Genomic DNA, 20280 nt, shown 5'->3' on the forward strand with positions numbered 1-20280 from the left:
TTCCAACTTTGCAAGGACAGTCTGGCGCTTCTGACTCACAGCCTGTAAGTACATATTTATATTTAAAGGATTTGCCACTGACGATTCAAACGTGAGTTTTGAGCAGTGTAGAGTAGCACTTGTTTGTCATTTCTCCGATCACAAATGCAAACATGGTTTTATGTTTACGCGGCGCAATGCAACGAGTAAAAAGACAGTATAATGTTGCACTGGATGCACCAAATGCCTCGTTAATAATGGGTTTTAATGTTTTTGAATCATCGCTCCGGCCGGACACGGCATCACAGTATGGTAAGGGGCGTAACATTTCCGTCACACGCTTGAGGTATTCGGCCAATCACAACGCACTGGATAGCTGGCCAATCACAGCACACCTCGCTTTTCAGACCGATGAGCTTTGTAAAAATCGACTCGTTTCAGAAAGGCGGGGCATAGAGGAGAAACAATGTACAGTATGTGGAAAATAATGTGTTTTTTGAATTTTAAACCGCATGAACACTTCATTACACCAAATAATGTTCTTTTTAGCAGCACCATATGACCCCTTTAAATCGACATGAACATTTCAGAATGCTAAAACAAAAAATATAAAAGTGTATGTATAAAAAAGTATATATTTTACATAAAGAAAATTCTGCCTGTATTTAGGACTATTACTATTTTCAGTGTAACTTTACTGTCATAATTAATTAAAAAAATCAAATCCCACTCTAATTCCCATTATTCTCAAGTGATTTTCATACGCAATACCACAAGTACATAAAAATTGTTTTTAAAAAAAAAATCAGCATCAAGACAGTACAACAAATATTACCATGGTGTGTATAAATATTTAGCAATTTTCACATTACAATCTGAATATTTAATGGAAATGTGCTTAATTGTCACATAAAAAAAAAACATTATTGGTCCTAAAATGGGCTTAATTTTTTAATTCATGCTCTGGACTGCTTACACAGCCAAAACGATTTTCTGTTGTAATCAACATCAAACCAAAGACTTGTATTATGTATTGTACTATGACTTGTATTGAACTCCTATTCCTTCAAAGGTACTTGATGATCACTTTTATTAATCATATGTCAATAAAATGATACCATGCATGATTATGTTTCACTTCTGGTTTAATTACCTATAGGTCTGAGTCCAAACTAACCACCACCGTATCACCGATCAGCATCAGATCAGTGTATGGTGAGCAGACCACAGCACCAGACGAGTCTAGTATGATATGGAGAATGAGTCTGCAAAGGTTTTATGCAGAAATTTAATAACCGCTGTTCGTCCGATCCAAATTAATGGGTGAACCTCACATGTCCGGGTCACATTTCAATCCAAAATCAGATTACAAAAGATGCAATTCATTTTTCCATGAAGATCTTTTGCATTGCGACTCAATTTTCATGATAATCAAGAACATTTCTCACAGAATTCAGCTTTACAGTAATCATAAATGAGGTGAAATACAACCTGGACTTCGTGAGACCCACCCTGGAGTTGATGAAAACATCCAGACTATTATCAGTCGAACTAGCTCTGTGATCGAGTATGTGTGCGTGTGCTTCGCCTGCGTCTTTTGGAGGAGAATTTCCTGCGAGAGTATTTGAGACGGTATGCGGATGACAGATTTCCAAAAATGTGTGATGCTAAGGGTTCAAATATCGCTGTGTTTTTTTTTTTTAACTCCAAAACACTGAATTCTGATTGTCTGGAGGTCATAAAAAATCCAAACACACACGTACAAAAGAAAAGAAACTAATAAATAGTACAAATGTAATCAATGTTTCGCCCATTCTTTCAGTTCTGGAAGTCCTAAATTCATCGTCAAATCATTTGCGCTGAATTCTTTGTAGTGTTTGTGTGATATTTTGAAATATCGGGATGGGGTGGATATGTACAAACACCAGTGCAGAGAAGCATCTCTCTCATTTGTGCATCTGGCGCTCTTAAAGTGTAAACAGCTTTTTCATTTAAATCGTTCTTTGTGAACACGTCCATCCGTATGTTCAGACCATGTGAAGCGGTTCACCTGTTTCACAGTCTGAAGACATTATTTGGTAAACTGCTCCCCTTCAGAAACACCGTCTGAAGTCCAGGGGCTTGTTTCGGTGTTCCTGTAAGCGATTCCTTCCTCGTCCTCCATGCGTGTCTGTCTGTGCCATATGAGAGGATGGGATAACAGCAGAGAGGTGTTCAGGAAGCTGACCGAGGTATCAAGACTCTTCAGTCTCCACAGGAACAGGCTGCGGTGGTTTATTCAGCACTGCTTCAGCTTCATCATACAGCTGGAGATAGAAACAGAGTCAAACACTTGTGGTCGACTGATATGGGTTTTTACAAGTCATAATATTTGATTCAAAAATTGCTGAAAAATATTTACATTTAGGCTACCAAGGCTCGCTAAGGCTCCATTTATTAATCAAAAATACAGAAAAAGTCAGTAATATTTTTACAACTTCAAATAATTGTTTTCTATTTGAATATATTTTGAAGTGTAATTTATTTTTGAGATGCAAAGCTGAATTTTCAGCATCATTACTCCAGTCTTCAGCATCACATGATCCTTCAGAAATCATTCAGATGTGCTGATTTGCTGCTCAAGAAACATTTCATCATCGATGTTGAAAACAGTTGTGATGCTTAATATTTTTGTGTAAACTGTGATACATTTTTTTCAGGATTCTTTGATGAATAGAAAGTTCAAAATTGACCTGAAAGAGAAATCGGTCTTTAAAATGTCACTTTTGACCAATTTAATGCATCCTTGTTGAATAAAAGTAATATATGTGTGTGTGTGTGTGTGTGTGTATGCTTATTCATGTTTTTAATGCAAAATTACATGGGAAAGTTGTAATTGTTCTATATTTTGTAGTGTTCAAATTTGATAGTATAATAAAAAATATTAAAATATAATTGGAGAAAAAAAAGAAAGTAAAAACCTGCGTCAGAATTTACGTCATATTTAATTTGACACTAATAAAAAAAAAAAATTATTAAAAAAAACAATACCAAATACTGTGCTGATAACTGTAATTTAAGTAATATTCTTATTTTTATTACTACTTTTATTTATTAATTATTATTTTATTTTACTCCATAAAATGTTGTCAAAATGAGCTTTTAATTCTGAAGGTCCCTAGTATACAGTCTGTAAACAGATGTAGAAGTTACAAACTACAAACTTCTCTGAGCAATCAGTCCTTTGGTCTGAAGTATTTTGGTGGAGATTTGTTATAGAGGCATTCAGGAGAGACGCCGTACCGGAATGAACTGCACATCCTGGAAGAGCTCTTGGATGAAGCGGCGTGAGGCCAGACGAAACCTGCAGTTGGCCAGCAGGAAGGACACCTCAGAGTACAGGCAGATGTCATCAAAAGTGAACGCAAACTTCTCCTTTATCCTGCAGAGGGCAGCAGCACGTCACGTGGGCATAAAGCAAACACTGAACACACACTCGCACAGTATTTCTCGGTTGTTCTTACGTGAGCAGTCCGGTTTCGTGTCCTTTGGTGCCGACTGAAGAGCTGAGGTTGATGACGAGTCGCAGAACCTCTTTCCTCAACAGAACTCTGCAGGCCGGTCCATCCTCAGATATCGCCTTTCCACCTATACAAACACATTCATGAGTGCATTTGACTTTCCATTGACCTCTATTGTTTGTATACTGTATGAAAATATTTAGATTTACGTTTTATTGTTAATCCCTCCACAATGTAGCTGGCTTTAGCTTTTACTTTACTTGCGGGGGGTTTTTTGGTCTCCTAGAAATGAACAATTTATCTGTGACCATATCAGTGTTGGCCCTCTTACATTATTTTGATATTTTGATATCAAAAAAAATTTTAACATTTAACATATTAACCCTGTCAATGTAGTAGTAAATCCAAATAAATGTAAGTTTAGACATTTTAGTTTAATACATGCTAAACAAATATCTACTAAAAAGTAGATAAACACCCCTTTTATACAATTTGTTAACACGCAGATCAGTGGAATGTCAAATAATGATGACTGTGAGGCCCCTGACATGATATTACTTATTCATTTATTTAAAATAAAAAAAACAGACACTGTTCTGATAACTGGAAGTCAGTGTCAGTGTCAATGTTTATTATTATTATTATCAATACTAATTTTATTTATTTGTTATTTTAAGTTAATTAATATACATATTAGGGTGGAAAATTTGTAAATATTCTGTATTTTGTGTTGTTCCTTTGGATAGTACAACAAAATTGAATTAAAAAAAAGAAAAAAAGAACTGAAACTAAACATTTATCAGTTATCAAGATAAAAAAAAACATCAGAATAGTAGTCAAATTTAATTTGATGCTAATAAAGATTTTTTTAGTTTTTAAATTTAGTTAAACAATATCAGATACTGTTCTGATAACTGTAATTAATTTTTTTATCTTTCTTATCATCATTAGTAATACTACTTACTTCATAACTTATGTTATTGTTACTATTATTTTAATTAAATTATTTTATATGCTGGATTTGAAAAATTCTAACCGTTCCATCTTGTGTTGTTCCTTTGGAGAGTATAACAAAATTGAATAAAAATAGAATTGGAAAAAAACGTAACACTTATCAGTTATCTAGATGAGAAACATGTCAGAATAGACGTCATATTTAATGTGATGCTAATAAAAATATTTTTATTTGTGTTTTTATTAGGGATGTAACGATTCACTCAACTCACAATTCGATTCACGATTTTGATTTGATAAATGAAAAGGTGTCGTTTTATTAGGCTATTGCTGCACGTTGATTTGTGAAATTGAAATATAACAAAAATAAATAGAAATTTTAAAACAAACAAGTTACACAAATAAAATAAATTTCTTAATATGAACAAAAGGCCTGGACACACCAAGCCGACTTCAAAGAACTAGCAGCGACAAAAGCCGACGGTGTTGTCGCCTCGCGTCGGCAGCGTCGGACCAAAAAGCGTCGCTCGAACACACCGCACAGACTACAGCCGACAAGCAAACTAACACGTGCGTTCTGCGCATGCGTGAGAGGAATTAACTGTCTATATCAGCAGCTATCAATAGTACATATTCATCATTCAAAATGAGAAACCGAAACAAAGATATGCGAGATAAACGCAGATATACGAAACGTAAACAAAGCAGCGCTTGCTTACCATTTTGCATATCAGTAACGTTGATAACTTTAATCATTTTAAGTGACTCATGTTGTTATGAAAACATTTGCGTTTTAGAATGATTGGGAAAGATCACGTAACATTTAAACAGCCTTCTGTCTGTACCGCCTTCATTTAGGTGCTTGTTTTCATCACTTTCGCTTTAATTCTCGGGCACTGACTCGTTCGCTAAACTGAACATCCAATCAGAGCTCTCACTTGCGCCGACGGCCGACCGTCTGCTTAGTGTGTCCTGGCCTTAAAGGGGTTAGTTCACCCAAAAATTTTAATTAGCTTGTGTTTTACTCGCCCTCGAAGCATCCTAGGTGTATATGACTTTCTTCTTTCAGATGAATCCAGTCGGAGTTATATTAAAAATTGTCCTGGCTATTCCAAGCTCTATCATTGCAGTCCGCGGGTATTGTAGTTGAACGGTCCTCAAGTCGTCAAATAAAGCTCACGCATTCGTAATAAAACGTGACGCAGACTGCTCCAGGGGATGAATAAAGGCCCCCTGTAGCGAATCCATGTGTTTTTTAAAAGAAAAATATCCATATTTCAAACGTAATAAACACTTTTCTCTCGCTTCCGCTGACTGTCATACACTGAAGCAGTTCTGGCGGAAGGCGTATGGCGTATGAGCAGCGCGCGCCTCTGAGATATGCTAGTCTCATGAGTTTGTTTATAGGAGCAAGGGAAGCAAAGTTTCCTTACTTTAGCAAAGGAAAACCAGTCTCCTCTTGGCTTATATCGAAATCCTCTGACATTTTTCTTTGCAAATCCTCAGTTTGTACTTCTAATTCGTGACCGGCGTTTTGTTTTGTTCTCTCTCTCCGCATTCGTCACTAATCACGCAACGCCGACGTGCTACGCCATCAGTGTTTGGGCAAGTGACTTCCAAAATGTAATACATTATATATTACTAGTTACTGTCTTTTGAAAGTAATTAGTTACATTACAATATTACTGTCTCTGAATTGTAATGCGTTACACTACTTTTGAGTTACTTTCACCAAAATATCCACAGAAGTATTATAAAATGCCAAAATGTAGTTTATTGCTGCTCATTCTACACCCAGTGGAGGGTAATGTGGTAGGTCTATATAGCATACAATTATAAAATCATATTTAAATGCCGGTATGTAGGTCTACATTAATGTTACATTGTAGTTTAGGTTAAACACAGATAAGCAGAAACCACATTATTACATTCATAAATAACACCGGTAAATAAAGCGAAATGTTATAATGTACAAACAATAAACACAACACCTAGCCTATAGGCAAATTTGAACGGTTTCAGAAGAAAACAAGAATGAAAAATATAAGTTGCTAAACAAGCCAAAACGAATTAGGCTAATCAGTGGCGGCGCTAGGGCGGGGCTTGACGGGGCCCATCAGAAACTTGCTTAGCCCGGGCACAGCCCCCCCCCCAAGGATTTCCTAATGATGTTCCCCTGTTTTTGATGTTACTTTCATTAACATTAAAAAAATAAACATTAAAAAAATGCCTAATATGTGGCCTATAAACGATTGATATTATGGGGGCGGGGTCAAGCAACAAAAGCAAGCAACACGCAAACTGTGCGCAAGAGTTATGCCGGTGAACGTTAGTTAATTCACTATAGAGAAAGTGAAAGTAAAAAATAAAAAAAAAACGTACGGAGCTTTCTAACGCTGCATTAACATCGCATATTCTCTGAGACAACAAGAGACAAAATTACTTCAATATAAAGAGCAGGGCAGAATTTTTTCTCTGGTGCTGTTTTGCGGTGTGAGTAATATGTTGTTGTAACTTGCGTTACTGAGATTGTAACGACTAATAATATTACCCAAATTTTATTAGTAATATGTTATATTACTGCGTTACAGCAAAAAGTTATATACTACTGTAATATTATTACTTTTGTAATGCATTACTCCCAACACTGTACGTCATCCTGATTCAGTGTATGACAGTCAGCGGAAGCGAGAGAAAAGTGTTTATTACGTTTGAAATATGGATATTTTTCTTTTAAAAAACACATGGATTCGCTACAGGGGGCCTTTATTCATCCCCCGGAGCCATCTGCGGCACGTTTTATTATGAATGCGTTTCTAACGCTGCATTAACATCGCATATTCTCTGAGACAACAAGAGACAAAATTACTTCAATATAAAGAGCAGGGCAGAATTTTTTCTCTGGTGCTGTTTTGCGGTGTGAGTAATATGTTGTTGTAACTTGCGTTACTGAGATTGTAACGACTAATAATATTACCCAAATTTTATTAGTAATATGTTATATTACTGCGTTACAGCAAAAAGTTATATACTACTGTAATATTATTACTTTTGTAATGCATTACTCCCAACACTGTACGTCATCCTGATTCAGTGTATGACAGTCAGCGGAAGTGACAGAAAAGTGTTTATTATGGATATTTTTCTTACAAAAACACATGGATTCGCTACAGGGAGCCTTTATTCACCCCCCGGAGCCGTCTGCGGCACGTTTTATTATGAATGCGCGAGCTTTCTCTGCAACACCCGCTGACTGCAATCATAGAGCTTGGAATAGCCAGGACAATTTTTAATATAACTCCGACAGGATTCTTCTGAAAGAAGAAAGTCATATACACCTAGGATGCTTCAAGGGTAAGTAAAACACATTTTTGGGTGAACTAACCCTTTAAGGCTTTGTCTGTGCTCTTTCCATTAAAAATGAGAGGCAACCACTGGATTTTAATCATGATCCAAACAAAGATGCAACATGAGTAGTTTTTAATCTAAATTAGACTGTATAATTTCGAAATTTGAAGCAAAAACAGAATGGTCTGACTTTAGTTTTGTGAAACTATACTACATAAAACCTATCTGAACGAAACAGCAGACGAGCCCAAGTATTCACTCTCTGACAGCAGGTGGCGCTTATGAACAGCAATGATACAGTGCTTCCTGGATTACCGCTGTAAACAAAGCAGAGCTGCGCTTACGAACACTACTTTAATATGCATTGTTCAGGAGTAAGATGAAAAGAAAATACCACATAAACCTTTCTAAAGACAGTCAGTTCCCCTCAAAGATACATTCATATAAACTCCTACTCCAATTGTATCACAATTTGTTTGGCATCTCAACCGATTTGAATAGTCACATATTTGAATCGATTTTCAACCGGCTCGCGGTTAATCGTTACATCCCTAGTTTTTATTTATACACTGTAAAAAATGACCGTGAATTTAACGGTAAAAGACTGCTAAATGGTTAACAGTAAATTCCCCTACTATATACAGTGAAAAAACTGTATTGGACATTAATTTTACGGTAGTGTACCGTTTTTGGAAGTGAAAAAGACTGTATAATTTACAGTGAATAACCGTAAATTGACATTCCCAGAATTCCCTGCGTTACATTTCAAATTTGATGTTTTGTTGTTGAAATAACTGTTTCTTCTTAGTTTTTTCTTATCAGTTTTGTATATTAGGGTTGTGTGTTACACCTAATGTTGTTAAATGAATGTTTATTGCATTATTTCAGTTTCATGTGTGTTACCGTGATGGTGTTTAGTGTTTGTGTGAACAACACCGTGCACCTTCTATATATGTCATTATTTAAAAGCTGCCTGTGATGGGCTTTGGCTCATCATGTGACTTTCTCATCACCTCCTGCATTTGGTGGTTATCAGTGTATTACAAAGGTTCAAAACAGATTTCAGTACTTCAATAGGTTGGTATATTAACATTATATCAGTTAATAAAATTACGGTATTTAACTGTAAACTTAAGCTAAAACCGTAAAACCTAAAACGTTGCTACCGTATTTTTTACGGTAAAATCCCGGCAACCGTTTTTTTACCGTAGATTTTACAGAATTTTTTTTACAGTGTATTTTTTAAATATTTAAAAATAATAAAATATACTATTCTGATAACTGTAGTTTAAGTTATGTTCTTGTGTTTATTATTATTTATTTATTTATTATTAATGTTTTTTTTATTTGATTATTATACATGTTAGGATGGGAATGTTGTAATTGTTTTGAATTTTGTATTGTTCCAGTTTAATACAAAAAGAATCTAAAAAACTAAAAATGTTCATTCTTTATCGAGACCTCCATAAAACCTCAAGAAAAGTTCTGTCTCACTATGTGGTTTGGAATCTGAAGCAGTGCTGTGCATTGATGGAAATTGGTCTCATCCTCACCCAGTATGAGCTCTGTGCTGGGAGTGCTGCTGGCCGAACCCTGACTGACGGCTGCATCGCTGCAGCCCGAGATCCCCGAGAACTTGGACTGCACGACCACCTCCAGGTGATTATGGGAAGGCTGGCTGTGCCACTGAGAGAAACCATCAGACAGATCTGCCGGAGAGAGGATTCAAGTATGACAACATAAGACTAAACAACTAATTTTTACTTAAATCTGGGGTTTGAACCTAGAACCTTGCTTACCTGTGCGAGTGTGTGTGTTGTTCAGGTGGCTGTGTGTGTGTGAGCCGAGGACGGTGAAAGCGCTGCAGTAGAGGCAGTTCTGCTCTGTGTGCTCCTGTAGGCCTGTACTATCGTCTCCCAGCAAGTGGTGCTGTTCTGACCGGCTGCTGTTTAACAGCTCTGTTATACTCATCTGTGGCTTTAGTGCAGGACCATGACACGACTCTAAGAAACCCACAAGAACAGACACAAGAAACCCACCGATTTGTTTAATATATATATAGAATTATATACACTAAACAAAATCTTGCTAACTCCAAAATGGTAAAGAAATTTGTACTTTTATTCAGCAAGGACACCTTAAATTGATCTAAAGTGACAGTAAAGACGTTTATAATGTTACAAAAGATTTATAATTCAAAATAAACGCTATTCTTTTGAACACTGTATTCAACAAAGAATCCTGGAAAAAATGTATCACCGTTTCCACAAAAATATAAAAAATCGATGATAATAATAATAAGAAAAGTTCCTTAAGCAGCAAATCAGCATATTGGAATGATATCTGAAGGATCATGTGACACTGAAGACTGGAGTAATGGTGCTGAAAATTCAGCTTAGCATCACAGAAATACATTTTAATTTCAAAATATATTCCAATATATTTAAATAGTTCCTTAAAATGGTGATAATATTTAATAATATTACTGATGTTACTGTATTTTAGATCAAATAAATGCAGCCTTGGTGAGCATAAGAGACTTCTTCAAAAACATTAAAAAAATCTTACCAACCCCAAACTTTAGAATGGTAATTCGTATTTAATTATTAAAATTACTATTATTATTACTAGTACTACTGATAATAATAATAATAATAATAAAAATACAGAATAATAAAGGTGATGCTACAAGCAGTCATACCATCAGATTCTCCAAAAAGAAATTTGGATGATTTTTCTCCAGCAGGAGGGCTTGTTCTCTTCTGGAAATATGATGTTTCTTTAATCTAAAAATAAAGCAAAATCTTATATGTAAACAAAAATTTACACTCAACGATTAAAACAGTCATTTTCCCTACCTACAATTTTTTTTTTTTTAGCTTTCTACAAAAAAATAAGCTAAGAACAGAACAAACTGTACATGAAACATGTGGTTGATGTCCAGGGGCAGTGCCAGGCCGATGTAGTCCTCACTGCAGCCGAAGGTGGCGCTAGAGACCATGGAGCGCAGGGAAGAGCAGCGCTGCAGGGTGGAGTGATTGATCGGACTCAGCAAGTCCTCCTTATCCAGAGACGCAAAACTCAGAGCTTTCAAAAACCTGTGAGGAGAGCAAACACAAGCACACGCGCTGCAAAACATTAGCGTTAATCCTATAAACCTTTCACTTTTATTAGTACGGTCAACAAATGTTCAGAAAAACTGCTACTAATCAACACTTACGACTGAAACAACTAAAAACAACTACTCCTGGACATCCACCTTTATGCAGAAATTAATTTGAATCCTGCCACAAAGCACCCAGCTGTAATTCTGTGTGAACACAAAGGCTGTATCCCAATACACAAACTAAATAGTATGCAATAGTATGCAAACAGTATGCAATATAGTAGTGCTTACCAAATTATAGTATGAAGAAAATAGTAAGCTAGGATGATTTTGCGAATAAGCCGTTTCTGCTGGATTTTATCATTATAAACATGATAAGTCACGAACATGATGTATCCAATAAGAAGAACTAGACACTGTCCCAACTGGACTATCTAAAAGCGTGTGAATAAGGGTGCAGCCAAAGATGTTACTAAGCTGTTTTAGTTGTTTGAGTCGAGGTGGAATTGGATTCAGCACTACATCAACCAGGTTTGCGGTTTTCCTAAAGGACTGTTTCCACAAGCATCTGACCTTTTGAGTCTTTGAGGTGCATTAGTATCTTGTGACTCACCCGTCATAAAATGTGACTGAATGAGTGAAAGATGGTGAAAATATTTGGGGGAAAATAACAGTGGAACTGTAGTCACATGGGACAGGACGTTGCCTTGTACTCTACAGTAGGGCTGCACGATTCTTGCTAAAAAGTGAAGCACGGGAATTGAGATCACGATTCTTTCACACAATTCTAATTTTTTCAACCAAAACATTTATTGCACTCGAGCAAAAAAAAAAAAAAAGAGCTCTCTATACAGGACTTTCAGTTATAATAAAGTTCTAGACTTATTTTAGACCCCTTAAAGTGAATAACTTAAAAGCTGTAAGCTGTTGAACATAAATAATTAAAATGTAAACAATAATAATTAAAAAAACTAACATTATAATCGGCTGATACCGATCCCAATACAAGTGATATGTAAGCTCTCTGTTGACTTTCACTGTTAACCTTTTTTTACAGATAAAATAATATCACAGATGCTGCCTTCATTGTATTATTTACAGTAATGTTGTTTATTGTTGTATTAATTGAGAAATAAGCACAACAAATACTCATTTTACAATGAACATTCTAATAGGCCTTTAAAAACTGAGCTTTCACAAAACTATCTATATTAAGATACTTCGGCTTATTAAAAACCTGATGTTAAACTGAACAAAACTGTAACCCATTAAGTGAGGGCCATCAGTCATTGCAGTTAAGGTCTCTGCACACTGAGTCCGAATTTTTCGTCCGAAATTTTTGCACGTTGAAAAATAAATACGACCTCACGTTGTGTCAATCACGTTTACACACTGCCTCCGAAACTTTCATCCGTCATAAAAAAATTCGGACCAGGTTCGATTTTCTGCGTTTTCGCATCCGTAGCAAGCATTTTGATAGGAAAGGATGACGAATACGAAGAAAAAAACCCCGGAAAAACACAAAAATTTCGGACTCAGTGTGCAAGGACCTTTACATTGTTAGGGACTGTCTTTATTAATGCGTCATCATTAAACCATCTATTCAACGAATACACTTAAAACGCAGATTCATTCTTGTATTAAGGTGTTGAAATTAATTTAACTTTGAGCGCCACTTTCCAAGCGTAAATCGAACAGCAACACATCATGCACTGAACAGCACTGACACAGGAGATCCCCTTACTACAACAAATATATCGCTTTCATCTTCTGACAACTGATATTGTTTCACTAATATATGTGACCCTGGCCCACAAAACCAGTCTTAAGGGTCAATCTTTTTGAAAATCAATAAGCTTTCCATTGATGTATTGTTTGTTATGATTGGACAATATTTGGCCGAGATACAACTATTTGAAAATCTGGAATCTGAGGGTGCAAAAAAATCTAAATATTGAGAAAATCGCCTTTAAAGTTGTCCAAATGAAGTTCTTAGCGATGCATATTACTAATCAAAAATTAAGTTTTGATATATTTACAAAATCTCTTTATGGAACATGACCTAATGATTTTTGGCATAAAAGAAAAATCTATCATTTTGACCCATACAATGTATTTTTGGCTATTGCTACAAATATTCCCCAGCGATTTAAGACTGCTTTTGTGCTCCAGGGTCACATAAGACAGGGCAGACGCATGAAATTGCACACGCTCAGTTCCCCAACACGTGAATGCAGCGTGATCTGAATGCAGGGAAATAGGTGCAAGTGAATCACCGTCATTTAGAAATGAGATCGCATTTCTGTATGAATCGAGATCTAAGTATCAATTCCAATTGAATTATCATAAAGGGAGTAAAAACAATCATGATCTATAAATGGTAAAAAAAATAAAAAAAGTGGTACTATTCACCCATATGTATACACGCATGTAAAATACTCCAAGATAAATATGCATCATATTTAGTAGTTAAATGAAAGACGAAAAAGTATCAAATGAATGCTGTGTACCTGCGTGGGGTGAGCCGTGAGTCGAGGCTGCGTGTTTTCATGGTGATGGTGTCTGTAAACAGCACATCTTTAGCGGGAGACGCCAGCGCTTCGCTGTGTGAGAGAGACGGGTGGATCCTCTGCTGCTGCAGCCGTTTCAGCGTGGCGTATCCCAGCGCATCACGGTGGCTCGTGTAGATGTAGCTGCAGTCCACCAGGCTCTTGATCGTGGCCACCGAGGGCGACTTCAGCGAATGCGCCCTGCGCGGCAGCGTGTGTGCCGACCCCAGAGGAACCAGCGAGGTGGAATTGGACTTGGACAACAGGATGTGGTTGTGGTTGGACTGAGGACTGAGCGAGTGTTGCATTTTCACAGTTTTGGCGCTGACCACCGTGTTGAGGCTGGCGCAGTCCGTATCCATGGCGATGGAGGAGGCGGGCTCTCGGGAAGGGGATGAGCTCATGGAGCTGATGCCACTGGTGGTCGTGTCCGTGTTGAAGCTATGACTGCGGCTCTTAAACGTGCCGCCGCCTGGCATCACGGAGGCGCCGTCGCCCGGGGTCACGGCCTTATGTTGACCAGTGCCGTCCAAATAAGAGCATCCCTCAGTGCCATACGGCTCTGCTAGTGCTTTTATACCCACAAACGAAGTCTCAAGGCTGACCGTTGGGCTGCGAGGCATGCGACTGCCATTATAAAAGACCTCGCTCTGCCCCGATTGGCCTGGAGAATAGTTAGAGAGCTCTGTTATGGTCCGGTTGCGCCGCATGAGCCGGAGCTCCTCGGGAGATTTTCCCGCGTTTGTCGTGCCTTTAGTGTCACTGGGGCTCCGTCCCTTCTTACTGGGCAGAGACAGGGAGTTCAGAAAGCGGTTTCGGAGATGTGAAGGGGTCAGAATGGTGAAGGGGCTTCTGTCCTTTGAGGTTTTTGTGTGCATACTGAGAGAAGAGTCCTCGTACATGTCCAAACCCTCGCGATCGTCATCCACGAAATACAAACCTAAGAGCGAAAAGTACAGTATCACAATGGATGTAAAACACAAAACAACAGATTGCAATGGCTATTTATGCATACATTTGTTTGTGTGCATGTTTTTAACTAAACTATTAAAATAGTCTTAACTGAAATAAAGCTGAAATAAAATAAAACAAATAATAGATGAAAAACTTGAAATGAAAATGTGAAATTTTGCCTTGGCAACTAAAAAAGAAAAGAAAAACAAGTTTAAGGTGAAGTGCTAAAATTAGTAAGTATTAAATAAGTATTAAAATAAATAAACTTAATAATAAAAAAAGCATATAACAAAATTACTAAAACTAAAATTAAAATGAACACTGAAAATATTAAAAAGCTAATTCAAAATATTAATAAATAATATTAAATAATACTGATTACAATCAGCATGACATAATTCATAACCCAATTTACTTCCATAATCTGACATACTAGTGAGCGAAACAAGAGATTCAATTAAATCAAGCACAAAAACAAAATAGTAAACACTGCAAAAAAATATTTTGTCAATCAGTATTTTGTCTTGTTTTCCAAAAAAAATTTAATGAAAAAATAAAATACTTATCTAAAAAAACAGCTTTCTAGCTTGCTTTCAAATCAAGTTTATTATTAATACTGTAGTATATTACAAATAGGCATATCGTTGGCTCTAGGACTAATTGCTTTTGTTCCTCTTTTGTAAGTTGCTTTGAATAAAAGCATCTGCTAAATGTATAATGTAAATGTAAACATCCTTTAAACAAGGTCAATTTACTTTAAACAAGAAATAAAAACTAATAAATAAAAAAAAAATGAAATGTAACATGTTTTCAGAGAATTCATCTTGAAAGAGTAGTATTTTCTATCTTCCTCCATTGGCATAATTAGTGAATTTAGAGATGTGGTGCAAAATGATCAAGTATAACTGATGATAGAACCTCTCTAAACAATTATGCAACTACTAAATCTATCTCGCTTAAGGATATTTAGATATTTTACTTGCAAACAAGGGGGTTGACATGTTAAGCATGTGCATTGACTCACTGGGCTGACTTTCGCTCTCGCTGTTGTGGCGTGAGCTGGTGGACTCCGAGTTGAGGCTGAGCGTGCTGGGCACTGATGACAGTTCGCTGGGTAGCGGAGCATCCACTTCATCAGGGACGACAGGCCACTGCTGCCTGCGGCTGTGCCGAACGGAGTCCCATCCCAAAGCCTTCAGCACATCACTGCCCTGCCGTGTGCGGCTGATCACGCCCAGCACATACACACACGTACTGCACAGACAGCACTGCTTGTTATTTACTGGATATATGCTGCAGGTTTATTGCTATTTGGACTACTATTATTTAAGTTATCTGTCCACATACAGTCAAACTTGGAACACTCTGGCAAATCAAAAATATACTGAGAGTGTCAAAGCAAAAGGAAGAGGAAGGTTTAAAAGTGCTCAACTTTGTAAAGCATAAAAAATGTTGCTGTTTGACTTGACTTGACAAAGTTCAAATTATCCATTTGAAATGAGACAATGTTTCAGGAATTTCTGGTTAAACACTACAGTGCAAGAGTTTGGGGTCAGCATGATTTTTTAAATGTTCCTGAAAGGTCTCTTATGCTCACCAAGGTTGCATTTATTTGAGTGAAAATACAGTAAAAACAGTGAAATATTACTACAATTTAAAAGAAGCGTTTACGATTGTAATACATTTTAAATTGTAATTTATTCCTGTGATGCAAAGCTGAATTTTCAGCATCATTACGCCAGTCTTCAGTGTCACATGATCCTTCAGAAATCATTCTAATATGCTAAAATATTTTTGTGGAAACGGATTTATTTTTCAGGATTCTGTGCTGAACAGAACATTCAAAAGAACAGCATTTATTTGAAATAGAATTATAAATGTCTTTACGGTTACTTTTGATCAATTTAATGGATCCACACTGAACAAAAGTATCAATTTCTTAACAAAAAAAAATCTTACTGATCTCAAACTGCATGTAAACACTGTTTTTTACATCAAGCTAGTAGACACATTTTAAAGTCGTGACCTTGAAAGATCTTACAGAATGAATATATATTGGATTACACTATGTTACGTATCTGCCCCTTGCTAGCATGTGTATTATTCCCACAGATTCTGTTCATGTGCATTAAGTTGTAAATAACCAAATACATTCCTAAATTAGGCAGTCTTACCCACGTATGGACAGAACCTCACAGTGCTGAGCCAGAACAATAATATCTGGAATCACGTTCTCCTCCTGTAGGAGGTTCAGACCCCAGTTTGAGCTGCCAATGTTGCCCTGAAATATTAAAAAAAGACAAATATTAAAGCCAAAAACTTGCTTACAATGAAACCAGAGACATTCAAGGAGATCCTAGTACAAACAGTATGCAAAAACAATCACTGACCAGAGCCCATAGAGCCGCCTTCAGCTGTTTAATGCCTTCCCATTTATCCAACACTGGAGATCGGACTGTGTAGCTGAGATCCGGGATAACACCCTAACAAACACACAAAGATTAACACATAAGTGCACAAAAACAAACAATGCTACACAGCCATAGCAAGCAGCATACGTGTAATTGGGTACCTGAGCTTCCAGCAGCAGGCAGCCGGTTTTATCATGGACCAACTGCCCATATAAATGCACAGGGAGAAACACATTTGGCCTCTGTAACCTATAAGATAAATGTTTTGATTTAAAAAAAGTATACATTATGTTAATATATATTCATAACAGTGTTATTTTAGCTATTATTTATCTATAGCTTTTATTGTTTAGAGTTTTCATTTTCATTTTGAGCCAGGGAAGCTTTTATAATTTATTATATTTTTTATTTTATGTCAATTATCGAAAACGATTGTAATAGTTTTAGTTTTAGTTAACAATAACATCTTTAAAGGGGTCATATGATGCGATTTCAATTTTTCCTTTCTCTTTGGAGTGTTACAAGCTCTTGGTGCATAAAGAAGATCTGTAAAGTTGCAAAGACTAAAGTCTCAAATCCAAAGAGATATTTTTTATAAAATGTAAGAGTCAGCCACGCCTACCTAAAACGGCTCGTTCTAACACGCCCCCACATATCTACGTCACGATGTGGGAAGATTTGCATAACGCCGCCCAAATGTTCACACAAAGAAAGAAGGCGTAACTTTTATTCTCGTATTGTTGCTGCAGCCATGTCGTGAAGGCGCAGTGTTTCTCGTTGTGAAAGCGAAACTACTTTGTTTGGCCTTCCAAAAGAGGACGATATCGATAAAAGCGGAGTCAAACACATGTGGTTACCGCAAGCCCGCTGGACGCTCTTTCGTCGAATCCTCCGGCCGCAGCTTACACTCAAGGTGTGTGACGCTGTGTGTTTCATTGTGAAAGCGAAACTACTTTGTTTGGCCTTCAAAAAGAGGACACGACTAGAAATCAGTGGTTAAGTTGTATTTACAACACTGTTCCAGAACACTTCAACCCAAATATTCAGATATGTGCAGCACATTTTATGGAGGACTGTTTCCTGATCCTGGTAGAGTAGACTACAATGCCGGCTGTTCTGACTCAAAGACTGTTAGTACGTTTTTTATATATAAAGAATTTGCCACTGACGATTCAAACGCGAGTTTTGAGCAGTGTAGAGTAGCACTTGTTGTTTGTCATTTCTCTGATCACAAACGCAGACATGGTTTTATGTTTATGTTTACGCGGCGCGATGCAAAGCGTAAAAAGACAGTACAAGTCATTATAATCCGTAATTATTTCCCCACTGGATGCAACAAATGCCTCGTTTATAATGAGTTTTAATGTTTTTGTCTCGTCGCTCCGGCCGGACAGGGCATCACAGTATGGTAATGGCGTAACATTTCCGTCACACGCTTGAGGTATTCGGCCAATCACAACGTACTGGATAATAGCTGGCCAATCAGAGCACACCTCGCTTTTCAGACCGATGAGCTTTGTAAAAATGGAAGTGTTTCAGAACGGCGGGGCATAGAGGAGAAACAATGTACAGTATGTGGAAAATAATGTTTTTTGAACCTTAAACCGCATAAACACATTTCATTACACCAAATACACAAAATTATGTTTTTTTAGCAGCACCATATGACCCCCTTTAATTCATGCCTAGGGTCAAGGACTTGTTCAAATCACTAACGTTGAAGGGATAGTTCAACCAAAACTTAAAATTTTTATTTTTCTATTCCTCATTGAGTCTCTTTCTTCTGCTGGACATGAAAGAAAACATTCTGAAGAATGTTGTTAACCACACAGTTGATGGTAGCCATTGACTTCCATAGTATTTTTTTCTATACTATGCAAGTCAATGGCAACCATCAATTGTTCTTCAGAATATCTTCAGAATATCAGAAACGCATACAGATTTGGAACAACTTGAGGATGAGTAAATGATGACAATTTTCATTTCGGGTGAACTATCCCTTTAAGTATGCGCAATAGTATTAGTAATTTGCTAATATATTAATAACTGACTTCTTTAATCACAAGCCCTTTATCAAGGAGTGCTAAGACCTTTGGTTGCTGCGGCGGACGTAGTTGTCTCCATTAACAGGTTTGCGGTATGTTGTAAGAGCTTCATTCAACTGCTCCTCAATCATGTCCACATACTTCAGATTATACTCCTGCAAAAACACACACGGCTCAATACATCTACATTCAAGAGAAACAAACACAGACACAGGCGTCAAACCACAGGTTGAGAAAGAGTCACTGCTTTGATGCTTTCACCTTCTGCCATTTATCGAGCTGTTTGTTGACGTAGCCTCTTTCATTGAGGTAAGAGAAGCCCTTTGGGATGGACAGGAACCTACAGAGGAGAGCAGAGAGACATTTAGCACATTACATTTATTCTTTTAGCAGATGACTTACAAACGAGGAGTACAACAACGTATGAGCTTATTTAAATATTTAATGTTATACCTTTAACAGATTCAGATATTGTCTTTATGTATGACTGCTCAATAACTTCATAAAAAAATGTAAATACACAAAACACATTTCAGAATTGTATTATTTAAAATGTTTTTTTTTTATCATCAACAAATCCTCTGCAGTTCACTCATGAACCCCAGTTTGAGAAACTAGCTAAAATGTTTCTTTTTAAGCGATACATTCATGTAGCAAACACACTTAAACTGAAAAGCAAGACTGTTTTACCTCAACAGCAGCAGAAGGCCTTTCTCTCCCAGGTGAGACAGAGCTGGTTTCATGTGGATCAGAGCGTGCAGGCTGGCCTGGAGTGATCACAACACAGCAGAATTAAAGAGCATTAGACTTGCTGTAAGAAACACATTTAACTGAAACAAATCAATCAGTATCGTGGGCAATATTTTATAAAATTACCAAAGTATTACATTATTTAATGCTTAACATATCACCAAAATATTTAGACATTCATCATATATATTCATATCTGAAACTACATGAACTAATGATCTGCATGTCATCCTCAACTTGCTGCAGCGGTGATGCTGATTACCTTCTCTTCACAGGCTTCGTCCAGGATGTCCAGGGCCTCCATGGAAACAGTTTTGTTGTGGTCATGCAGCTGTGTGACTAACAACTCCATCCCCCAGTTACGGAAGAACTCAACGTTAGCGCGCAGCAGCACACGCAGGTGTTTGGTGGCGTACATACGGCAGTTCTGTAACAATACAAACAGGGAGAATTGCTACAAAGTTCATCTGATATCAATCGATATTCAACTATACAGTCAGAAGCACTTGAGAAGGTTTTACAAGAATCTTATAGGATGGATATCACCGTTATCTGCCATATATCGACTCTTAAATGTCAAACAAATCTAGTTTATTTTATTATGTTTTTCAAATGAAGACTCAAAACCAGTGATATTTTAGTTTCACTAAGATACTATTATAGTTTATAGCAATATTTTGAATA

General features: G+C 36.9%; 1 protein-coding gene across 1 annotated transcript in view; it reads right to left on the bottom strand.

The window, feature by feature from the left end:
* Positions 1-755: 755 nt before the first annotated feature.
* The window catches only part of rictora (RPTOR independent companion of MTOR, complex 2 a), a 48185-nt gene continuing 28660 nt past the window's right edge, over positions 756-20280 (bottom strand). The window contains exons 27-38 of the mRNA XM_016253365.1: positions 16963-17050; positions 16781-16873; positions 16565-16671; positions 15415-15644; positions 13398-14376; positions 10702-10879; positions 10483-10567; positions 9581-9784; positions 9335-9490; positions 3483-3606; positions 3262-3400; positions 756-2285 (exon numbers count right to left, since the gene is read on the bottom strand). Of these exons, the coding sequence (XP_016108851.1) occupies positions 2214-2285; positions 3262-3400; positions 3483-3606; positions 9335-9490; positions 9581-9784; positions 10483-10567; positions 10702-10879; positions 13398-14376; positions 15415-15644; positions 16565-16671; positions 16781-16873; positions 16963-17050 (2455 nt within the window). The 3' untranslated portion in view covers positions 756-2213. The remainder of the gene's footprint in view (positions 2286-3261; positions 3401-3482; positions 3607-9334; positions 9491-9580; positions 9785-10482; positions 10568-10701; positions 10880-13397; positions 14377-15414; positions 15645-16564; positions 16672-16780; positions 16874-16962; positions 17051-20280) is intronic.

Source organism: Sinocyclocheilus grahami, unplaced genomic scaffold, assembly GCF_001515645.1.
Source record: "Sinocyclocheilus grahami isolate Dianchi unplaced genomic scaffold, SAMN03320097.WGS_v1.1 scaffold1177.1, whole genome shotgun sequence".
Lineage (NCBI taxonomy): Eukaryota > Metazoa > Chordata > Actinopteri > Cypriniformes > Cyprinidae > Sinocyclocheilus > Sinocyclocheilus grahami.